The following is a 10,906-nucleotide window of genomic DNA, read 5'->3' as shown; positions in this document are numbered from 1 at the left end:
GTAACTAGACAGTATCATACTAAGTGAATTAAGTCATTCAGAGAAAGATAAATACCGTATGATAACACAAATATGGAATCAAAAATATGGCACAAATGAACCTACCTACAAAATAGAAACAGACCCACAAACATGGAGAACAGACCTGTGGCTGCCAAGGGGGAGGCGGGAGGAAGTGGGATAGACTGGGAGTTTGGGGTTGGTAGATGCTAACTACTATATTCAGAATGGATAAACAATGAGGTCCTACTGTACAGCACAGGGAACTATACCCAGTCTCTTGGGATGGACCACGATGGAAGATAATATTAAAAAAGGAATGTATACATATGAATGACTGAGTCACTTTGCTGTACAGCAGGAATTGGCACAACCTTGTAAATCAAACATACCTTAATTAAAAAAATAAGAGTATTTTGAATTTTTTTTTTTTTGGTCTCTTTGCCTTTTCTAGGGCCACTCCCTCAGCATATGGAGGTTCGCAGGCTAGGGGTTGAGTCGGAGCTGTAGCTGCCATCCTATACCACAGCCACAGCAACACGGAATCTGAGCCACATCTGCAACCTACACCACAGCTCACGGCAACACCGGATCCTTAACCCCCTGAGCAAGGCCAGGGATCGAACCCGCAACCTCATGGTTCCCAGTCGGACTCGTTAACCACTGAGCCACAACGGGAACTCCAAGAGTATTTTGATTTTTTGAAGCTACGAGGAAGGGTATGTTTGTATGATGTCACAGAAAGGTAAACGCGAGGATGGGGGAGGGAGGGGGACAAAGATGAGAGGGTGTCCTTAAGCAGATGGGGGGATGGCGTCCTGGGCCTAAGCAGCCTGAACATTTCACATGTTGTCACCCTTACCCCTGCTATGGCTGTATTTGGAAATAAGGCCTGTGAGGAGGTGGCAACAGTTAAATGAGGTCCCAAGGATGGGGCCCCCATCCAATAGAGCTGGCGCCCTTCTAAGAAGAAGAGCCGCTTGAGCTCTTCTCCCCGCCACGCGGGGACACAGCCGGCCAGGAAGCACCCTCGCCAGGGACCACACTGGCCGGCACCTGATCTGGGACTTGCCAGCCTCTTGAGCTGGGAGAAATGAGCCTCTGTTTTTTAGGCCACCCAATATGTGATCTTTCGTTATGCAGCCCAAGCAGACCAAGACAAGTGGAGGGACTGGTTTGAGGAGGGCAGGGCGAGTTCACCCACAGTGAGAAGAGGGGTGGCAAAGCCCGCAGGTGCTGATGTAGCTGGGAGGGGCCATGTGGCGGGAGGCGGTGGGCGAGGGGCTCTCTCCAAGGCCCTAGTTTTTCCAGTGATTTGGGAAGAAGGTGAGCAGGGGAAATGAGAACCCAGGGTTACAGTCTAAGAGGAGCGATGAGGTGGCAGTGACCGGACCAGGGTAACGCCATGACCTGAGACACATGGTGAATCCACCTGAGGTTTGCGGTCATTGAAATGAAATTAATCATTTTGGTGTGTGCTTTTCTCCAGAATGTTCAGCAGTTTGGGTGCAGGGAGGGAACTAGTAGAGGCGTCTATCACCGCAGTGGGGGTCTGGCCAAGGGAGAGGGTAAGAGTGAGGCTGGAGGAGTGATGACCCAAACAGTGAGGAGAATGAGGACTCGGGGCAGCGGAGGGCAGGGAAGAGCAAGGATGGCGGCTGGCAGGGCCTGGTGGGGTGGCAGGAGTTTCGAAGTGGGGGCCCTCAGGGGAGTGGCATGGAGGAGAGTGAGCAGAGGGCACGCTCATCACCGAGATGCTGAAGGGCTGCAGGGTTGGGGACGGAAAGGCCAGGGCTGTCCCCGGGGCAGGAAGACGGGATCCTCGGGGGGAGAGGACGCCAGGGTGTTGGATTTGAAGGTTTTGAAAACACTCAGATTCTGAAAGGAGCAGCATTAAGAGAGAGTGAATTCCACCTGGTGCGCAAATCTTTACAAAGATAACTGAGAAAAGGACTAGCAGGTGGTGACGACCTGCTGGCTGGCTCGAGCATCACAGCTGGGCAAGGAGCAAGGGGCTGGACGCCGGGCGAGCCAGGAGGGCACCCCCTCCCTCTAGGCCCATGGGTCAAGGGGCACGGGTCGCGGGGGGGGTGGGGGGCGTAGAGCTTCCCCTGGAGGGGGCAGCGGGAAGCAGCATCCTTGGGGAGAGCCAGGGTCCGTGAGAACGCAAAGCAGATCCAAAGATTCACTAGGAATTTTACTGTTGACAGATGGGGTCAGAAAGGGCCACCCAGAGCATGTGGAGACGAAAATCTAGAAGATAAAGGAGGTTCTGGGGGTCTTGGGCTGGAATAAAGGTTTTGACAGGATTAGCGGAGGAAGCTGAGTCGCCAGGGGGTGAGGTCTTCCCAGGGGTACTGGGGCTCCAGGCCGCCTCCCTCCCGGAGAGTCCGGATGGCGCTGTCACAGGGCCCCTCCGCACACACCCACCTCGGGGGAAAGAAGGTCTCTTTCAGGCTGAAGACTGGCGTGACAGCAGTTCCAGGGGGAGGGCCGGCTCAGGAGGAGGCCTCCGCACGCTGACGCCGGGTAATGGTTGAGTGATGGCCCAGGGGAGAGCCGAGGCAATTCACCTCTTTATCCAGGAGAGGCCGCTGTTCCGCATTTGTATTTGGGGGGGCGGGGTTTGGGCCGCCCCGCAGTATATGCAGTATATGCAGTTCCCAGGCCAGGGATCAGACCACGCAGCAGCTGCAACAACGCTGGATCCTTAACCCACAGTGCAGTCTGGGGATGGAAGCTGCATCCTGGTGCTGCAGAGACAACGCCAATCCCCGTGCGCCACTGAGGGAACTCCTGCATTTGTATTTGCGTTTACAGTTTTTAAGGAGTTCTCTGCTGTTTACCTGCCAGCGTGATGGCTAACACGACAAACCAAGTGGGTTAAGAGATCTTAAGGTGACAAGTCTCCCAGAGCCATACAGGTTATACAGTTGCGCTCGGATGATGGTGATGTGGTCTTAGAAACTTAAGACTCGTGTTCTTGCCTCCTGTCAACAGCCATGGGCCCAACAAGCCAAAGTGCTCTGTCCATCTCTCACTACACTCCCGAGCCTGCAGAGGGTTATTCTTCCTCTAAAACAACAGGGGAGCGGAGTGCAAGTTTTAGTCAAGCCTTCATTTCCTAAGGTATGTGACTATTTTATTTCTTTGACTCCAAGCCACTTAGTCACATATGTACATACTTACATTATTTACAAAAGTTCAGATTTCACACAAAAATACAATTTACAAAAAGCTACTGAGGGAGAAGATAGCAACTATCCAGCGATACTCAGTGCTGCTGATAGAGCAGAAGCTAATGCTTGTTTGTTAGTCCTTGTTTTTTTCTACGAAACACTGCTTCTTATAAGTCAGGTTAGACGTGCAGAATTTCCTCCCTCGTGGCCTACCAGTGAACGATTGGAGGCATCGGTAATAAGGTAACACTCGGATGGTAAATCAGATGTCTTCTTGGAGTTGCTGAAATAACTTAGTTACCAAGGGCTTGGTTTCCCCTTCTGTTACCAGCCAGTGGATGCTAGAAAAGAAATCTCATATTAGTATAAAATGCGATCAATCTGTGTGGCAGGCAGTCCACAAGCCTTAATTACCCTCCTCTCCTAAAGTGGGGAGGCCTTTTCTAATAAACCCATCACAAGCAAGGGTGCTAGGGGGGAAGAGAGGGAGGGAGAGCCACCTTCAGGGCACAGCTCTAATTAACGGCCCCGCCTCCTCAAACCAGCCCAGGCTTTGAGGGTAACTGAAATCTGCAAATAACAGCGCGGAGCCCGTTAGGCACATGTAACCCCCTTCTAACGGTTATTTCCTTCTTTGTCAAAGCGACTCTCCTGGGGGTGGTTTTCTTCCCACCTCAACTTCTCTTCTTGAGTATTCATCTCTGGGGACGACAGAAACTCTGGAGTAACTAAAAGGAAATCAGCCCGATGACCCAGCTACAGCCTCACAACGGAGATTTCCCTTTGTAGCCTTTGTGGTCCTCCCCAGAGTCCACATTTGCCGAGACGAGATCAGTCTCGAGTTCCCAAACTACCTGCCTGTGTCTGGAAACAGGAGTTCATAAATGCGTGCTGAGGTCCCAGGTGTTCGGTAAAGGGAAGCAGGTAGCAGCTTTCCTTACTAAGAACCTGAACATGGGTGCTGTGGGTGTTTGAGGCGGGTAAAGTGGGCACGGGGTCCTCCGCAGGGCAGCACCTCCCAGGGGTTTGCATCCCTGCCCCCCTCTCCCCAGGGGTTCCTCTCCCCAGGGGTTCCTCTCCCCAACTGCCACGGCCAGGTTCATCCATTGACAAAGAATCAGGCCTGCATCGCCAGCTCTCCTTTGGGCAGAGAAACCACCTGCGGATCTTTCTTCCCAGAGGAAGGAAGGGAGGACTCTGCTTCTTTTTCAGTTGGGTTGGGCTTGTGATCTGTCTTCCAGACGTGTGCCCCAAATGAGGAACACCAGTCCTCCCAGCAGCGTCTAAATTGAACGGTCCTGGCGAGAAGTATCATATCACACCCATGTTCCCTCAGGAATCTGATGCCTCCTTGGTGGTTCTCGGATATTTTCAGTGGGGTTTTGCATTTCTTCCTGGTTTTGCGACCCCTCCCCAACTCCTCCCTCATTCTTTGACCCTTCATCATATCTATAACCTGCTAATAACGGAGTCTGGGGAACTTCCCCCGCCCCCACACAGCTCTTTAAATGTAAAAGTTATTATTAAATAGGTAGAAAACACACAAAGCAAAAGAGGTTGAACAGCAAACAAAAATACACGGAGAAAAGTACGCTCCTCTCCCACACGTGCACCCCCTCACCCCGCCCCGCTACCTTAGGTTTCTCCCCAGGAAGTTAGCCTGTATCTGTTTTACCTGCCTAGACTCATCAGCCCAAAGCAACACTTTTCATGCAAAACTCTCCTGCTCTGGAACCTACAATGGCTCCCTATTCCCAAATCACTCCATTTTAATGCCCTTAACTTCCAAAGATTTTCTTGCAAACATTGTCTCTTTTGCCCTTTGACTCCAAACAGACTGACTTTTTTTTTTTTTTCTTTTTGGTCTTTTTTTTTTTAAGGCCGCACCTGCAGCATATGGAGGTCCCCAGGCTAGGGGTCAAATTGGAGCTGCAGCCGCCAGCCTACACCACAGCCACAGCAACACCAGATCCGAGCCGCATCTGCAACCTACAGCACAGCTCATAGCAACGCCGGATCCTTAACCCACTGAGTGAGGCCAGGGATCAAAACTGCGTCCTCGTGGATACTAATCAGATTCATTTCCACTGCGCTATGACAGGAACTCCCAGGCTGACTTCTTTACCAAAGAACCATGATAGGCCTAGCTTCCCCCCACGCCTTGGCCTCTGCCGCTGCTCCCAGCTGGAACGCGTTTTCCACTCCGCTCTTGCTTTGAAGACCCAGCTCACATGGTGCTCTTCTCAGTCTTCGGGATTATTCTGGCCTCGTCACCTCCCCCTTGCTGGCTGCCCAGCCCTGACCAGTCTGGCCCATCGCCATGTGCTTCTTGCCTAGGTCTTTCTTTTTTTTTCTTTTTTATTATTATAGTTGATTTACGACATGCCGTCAATTTCTGCTGTCCCAGGTCTTTCTGAGTCTTGCGCACGCCTCCATTCTCCCCCCTGTGACCATGAGGGTCTCAAGCGGGGGGAGCCCTAATATAAGCTTTCTCTGAACCCCACACGTCTAGCCTCACTGGGTATGCTGATCTCAAGCCCTCGGCTGACACAGTGCGTGATATCACGCAATCTCCAGAAATGCTTATTGGATGAAGAAGGGAGCAGGAGAAGGGATGAGCTCTGGGATACTCCCAGCACCCTCCTCGGTGGCCCTGATGACAGCTCTCCCCTGAAGAACACTCCCTGTCACTGTTCGTGATGGCCACGGCTCCACTGTCACCACCTGGACCTCAGCAGAGGCTCTCCTAGGATCCCGCCCTCCCCTGACCTCAAGCACATGCTTCAGGTCTGAGACGCCCCGCCTCGGACCACAGTCCCCTGCTTGTCTATCTCCCCCCTCACTCAGCACACCTGCTCCTTCCCACCCCTCTCCGTGGGGCCTCCCGGCCCACTGGCCCCTGGTGGCCTCATTCCCCCGGCCAGCCTGCACCCTGCAGCTGGCTGAGCTGTTCCCTAGAGTCCCTCGCCCCAAGCCTTCTGCTACAGTTGGCTTCCGGGTGACCTGGTCACTGCCCCGGCCAGCAGCTGGGGAGAAAGGAAGCCTCCCAGTCCATCTGGTGCCACTGTCCCAGGCCCTCGCTGCTGTGCGGCAATCTTTCCATCATCCCCCTCCCACCACTTGCTTTCATGAAAGTCATCTACTTGCTCCACCAAGCTGAAGCTCTTGCCGCCCGCCGCCGCCTCCTCCTTTGCCTCCCTACAGCTCTAACCTGTGGCCTCCTGCCTCGGATCCCCAGCGGGGTGCCACCTGGCTCAACTCCTGGCCTCCTCCTCTCCTGGCTCCTCCACCTCTCCCACCACTGGCGGGCCTCTGGCTTCTCTTTCTTGGTGATGTCAGATGCTCAGGGCATCCACTACTTTCCTGCTGAAGATGCTCTGAAACCTGTAACCCCGACCCCTAGAGCCGCTTCTCCAGTTACGTGCGGCACATCCCTACCCACTGCGCCTGCTCCCCAAACTCAGTGGGTCAGAGCACAAAGGCACCTGCCCAGACAAGAGCCCCATCTGACTCCTCTGCTATGCCTGGTAGTGCCACCAAGGGTCAGAAATCCCGTCACTTCTGGCTTCTTTCTTGGAGAAGAATCATAATCGTAATCACAATACCAAACATTTACTGAGCACATCATGAGCCAGTCACTCTTCTCAGCATTTTCCTTCCAATAACTTGTTTGTACATATTGTTATTTCTATGCTCTTATTACTACACTATCATTGTTATTGCTATACTATTATTATCCTTCCTTCCTCCCTTCTTTCCTTTCTCTCTCTCTCTCTTTTTTTTTTTTTTTTGTCTTTTTGCTATTTCTTGGGCAGCTCCCACGGCATATGGAGGTTCCCAGGCTGCGGGTCTAATCGGAGCTGTAGCCACCTGCCTACGCCAGAGCCACTGCAACGTGGGATCCGAGCCACGTCTGCAACCTACACCACAGCTCACGGCAACGCCGGATCGTTAACCCGCCGAGCAAGGGCAGGGACCGAATCCGCAACCTCATGGTTCCTAGTTGGATTCACTAACCACTGCGCCACAACGGGAACTCCTCTCTCTCTCTTTCTTTTTGCCTTTTTATGGCTGTAGCATATGGAAGTTCCCATGCTAGGGGTTAAATCAGAGCTGCAGCTGCAACCTACACCATAGCCACAGCCATGTGGGATCCGAGCCACCTCTACAGCCTACACTGCAGCTTGTGGCCATGCCGGATCCTTAACCCACTGAGCGAGGCCAGGGATGGAACCTGCATCCTCATGGAGATTATGTTGGGTTCTTAACCCACTGAGCCACAAGAGAAGCTCCCTGTTATGCCCATTTTCCACAGAAGAAAACCCAGGTGCAGAGTTTGAGAGCCTTGTCTGAGGCCTTGAGAGATGGAGCTGCCACTGAACCTCTGGGCATCTGGCACCTGACTGCACTCTCCGCTGAGACGTGGCTCTTAGGATGTCCACACTTGCTCTGACACCTAGCCCTTTGTGTTCGTATCTGCCATGACCACCCCGATCCAGCCTCTCCTCTGCTTGGCTGGGTTACTTCCTTTATCCACTAACCAGTATCCTCACCTCCAGCCTCTTGTCAAATAATTCACCCTTCACTTTACCATCAAAACAATCTTCCCAGGAGTTCCCATCGTGGCTCAGCAGTTAACGAATCTGACAAGCATCCATGAGGATGCAGGTTCGATCCTTGGCCTTGCTACAGCTCCGATTTGATCCCTAGCCTGGGAACCTCCATATGCCACCAGTGTGGCCCTAAAAAGAAAAAAAAAAGAAAAGAAAAATCTTCCCAAAGCATAGCTCTGCTCAAAAATCCTCAGTGGTTTTCTGCAAAAGGTCACCTAAACTCTTAGCTGCTCTTGGCCTGGCTCAACGAGCCAGTCCAGCCCCACCTTCCTCTGTCCCCCTTGCAAATGCTGCCCCCAAAGGATGACTCACCACCCCCTACCCTGCCCTCTACGGCCCTGGGCCTAGACTTTCCCCTCAGCCTTCAAAGCCCAGCTCCTGGGCCCCTGCCTCCTGCGCACGGGGGCTCTGCCAGGACGTTCTGAAGCCTCTTTATGGCGACTGGCTTCACCCATGGCTGCTTGAATTGTGCTGGGATCCTCTCTTGTATGGATGTTACAGGCCCGGCTCTGACCCTGGCTCCTGAAGGGAACCCAGTCCTTGGCCCAGTTCTCCCCAGGATGGAAAACAGGACAGCCCTTGGAGTCTGAAGACCTAGTGTTGAATCCTGGCTCTACCGCTTGGGAGCAGTGTGACTTGACTTCTCTGAGCCTCACATCCCCTGTCCCTAAGCCAGTTGTAAAGATGCCCCGGAGCAAGGCTCACGAAGACAGTTCAGTGAGGGGTTATATGGAAAGTGGCCAGCACAGTGCCTGACACACAGATGGAGCTTAACGAACCGTGTGGTTAATGGATCTGCTGATGTTCAGATCAAGGCAGCAGATCAAGGCAATGAACAGACGGATCAGTAGCATGGGGCTCCCCGTGGAAGAGGCTCTACATCAGGGCTCTTCTGCTTCTAGACCACGATGCACAACAATGCCCACTGAGAGGGCTATGGATGCTTACCTGGTTCTGTGGGTTTATCCGCTACGACGCGCCAGAAACCCTGCGAAGGAAGACAGTTTCATCTCCATTAAAGAACTGAAAAGAGAATCTGAAATCTCGAGGTACTGCCTAGAGACCTGAAGTGGAAAAACTCCAAAGCTGAGCCCTGTCGAGCTGCTGTTTCCCACGCTCCTAAGTACTGATATCAAATTGGATCCAGAGTTGGGCCAAAGAGGTGTTCACACATTGGTCATCAGATGATGGTACAACAAAAACTGTGGACGAAATGTTCTTTGTACAACAGCTAGTGCAGAAAACTGAAGACGAAGGGAGGCTAGAATGGTCAGGACCAGCGCTGCCCAGTAGGAATATAATGTGAGCCGCGTAAGTCATTTAAAATGTCTAGTGGCCCCATTATGCAGTACAAAGGAATGGATGAAATCAATTTTCATCACAGATTTTATTGATTAGCCCAACTTATCAAAATCTGATTATTTTAGCATGTAATCAATATAAACATTATTCATGAGATACCTACATTCCTTTTTTTATACCAAGCCTTAGAAACCCGGTGTCTATTTTATACTGATGGCACATCTCAGTTTGGGCTCTCCCATGTCCTGGGTTAAACAGCCACAGGTAGCTTATAACTACTGTTTTGGACAGCAGAGGTTTGGACGTTAACATACAGTGCCGCACGTGGGCATCAGTGTCCTCCCCATCAAAGGCATCGGCTAGCCGTGCTGGGGTCCAGCAGCCGGCCAAGTCCACAGGCTTGACTGTGACTATGAAAGTGCTTGTCAGCTGCAACTGGCCGTGGAGCCATTCACATTCACCCCCCGCCCTCCCCTTCTGAAGGCTCCACAGCAAATGCCTCATCTTTCTTCATGAATGGCTTTAGGGTTGAGATGCTTGCTAAAGTCATTCTTTTATTAAACAATTTTTTTTTTTTTTTTTAGTTTATAGGGTGCTACCAGTACAGACCACTGGAATAAGTTTCCCTCCACAGAATAAGCTTTTTTTCTTTAAAGGTAAATCAAGTAGTTGTTTCAGAATTACATGGGTACTCACTGCTACTTTTCTACAGTTCAGGAGATCTGGGGGTAGGACCCCCACAAAAAAAAAAAACGCTGAATGGAAGATTATTTTGGTTTCTGGGGACCAATCTGTTAAGGAGATGATTATTATACTGCTATCTGGGGATTAAAAATAACTTTTTTAAAAGAACACTTGAGCTCTCCAAATATTTTACTTATTGGTAATGATTCCTTAAAATTTTATCCCACTGATTTTTTTTTTTTTTTAATACTTGTTTAGAGGATCAGTCAGGTGAGTGATAATCTATGACTTAGGTATCTCCATGGTATTTGAAACATATACTATAGAAATGGGATCTTTGGGAAATCATACTCTTGTGCCAAAACCCCAGAGTCTAGGTCACAATGACTAGTGGAGCTGCTACAATGGAGGAGTTGTTCTTTAATACGGTACCTCCAAATGTGGCTGGTAAAACGGAGGCACCAAATTTTTCATTTTATTGAATTTTAATGAATTAAATATTTAAACCACTGCACATGGCTAGTACCCACCGCATGGAACAGTGCAGGCCTAGGAAAACTGAAACCTAGTTTGTGAACTTGACTCGAGACATCAGTATGAAATAGCACAGACCCTGGATGCCATCACCTTCCATCTTCATTCCCTATGCAAGCAACAAATCAGTCTTGCAAATTTCCTTTAGGTGAAGACCGATATGGAAATTGTTGGAGCTTCGAGAACCTCTACTCCTCACGTTTACTGCCTGGTCAATATCCCCTGCGACGTGAAGAGGGGGTTCTTGTCACCAGCAAAGACAAGCTGGGCCAGGTCACCCGTTCTCCAGGGCATATGGGTTGCTCCTGGGTTGCTTTCTGGGTTGGCTCGAGATCTCAGGGGACTGAGGAAGGCTCAGGAAGACAACACAGGCACCACCAGATCATATTTATCCTCTCCAAGTCACCAGCTCAACAAAAGCTCCTTCCTACCTGGGACCTCCTTCTGACCTTGAAGTCATGGAAATCACGACCATGGCAGCCAAGAGTAAGAGGTCTTTTGCAAAGTCTGGCTTAGAGACCAGAAGTGTGACTATATGTTGAAGTGGACCCCGGACAGGAGGCTGTGCAACAGCCCCGGGTATTTTCGGCTGTG

At 51.1% G+C, this 10,906-nt stretch overlaps 1 protein-coding gene across 1 annotated transcript in view; it reads right to left on the bottom strand.

The window, feature by feature from the left end:
- Nucleotides 1-2,179: 2,179 nt before the first annotated feature.
- The window catches only part of CD58 (CD58 molecule), a 53,293-nt gene continuing 44,566 nt past the window's right edge, over nucleotides 2,180-10,906 (bottom strand). Inside the window, exons 5-6 of the mRNA XM_047784918.1 lie at nucleotides 8,741-8,780; nucleotides 2,180-3,520 (exon numbers count right to left, since the gene is read on the bottom strand). Coding sequence (XP_047640874.1) covers nucleotides 8,755-8,780 — 26 coding nt within the window. The 3' untranslated portion in view covers nucleotides 2,180-3,520; nucleotides 8,741-8,754. The remainder of the gene's footprint in view (nucleotides 3,521-8,740; nucleotides 8,781-10,906) is intronic.

The sequence above is a fragment of the Phacochoerus africanus genome, chromosome 6 (assembly GCF_016906955.1).
Source record: "Phacochoerus africanus isolate WHEZ1 chromosome 6, ROS_Pafr_v1, whole genome shotgun sequence".
Taxonomy (NCBI): domain Eukaryota; kingdom Metazoa; phylum Chordata; class Mammalia; order Artiodactyla; family Suidae; genus Phacochoerus; species Phacochoerus africanus.
The sequence above is the reverse complement of the archived record's forward strand: the minus strand, read 5'-3'. Positions and strand labels throughout refer to the sequence as shown.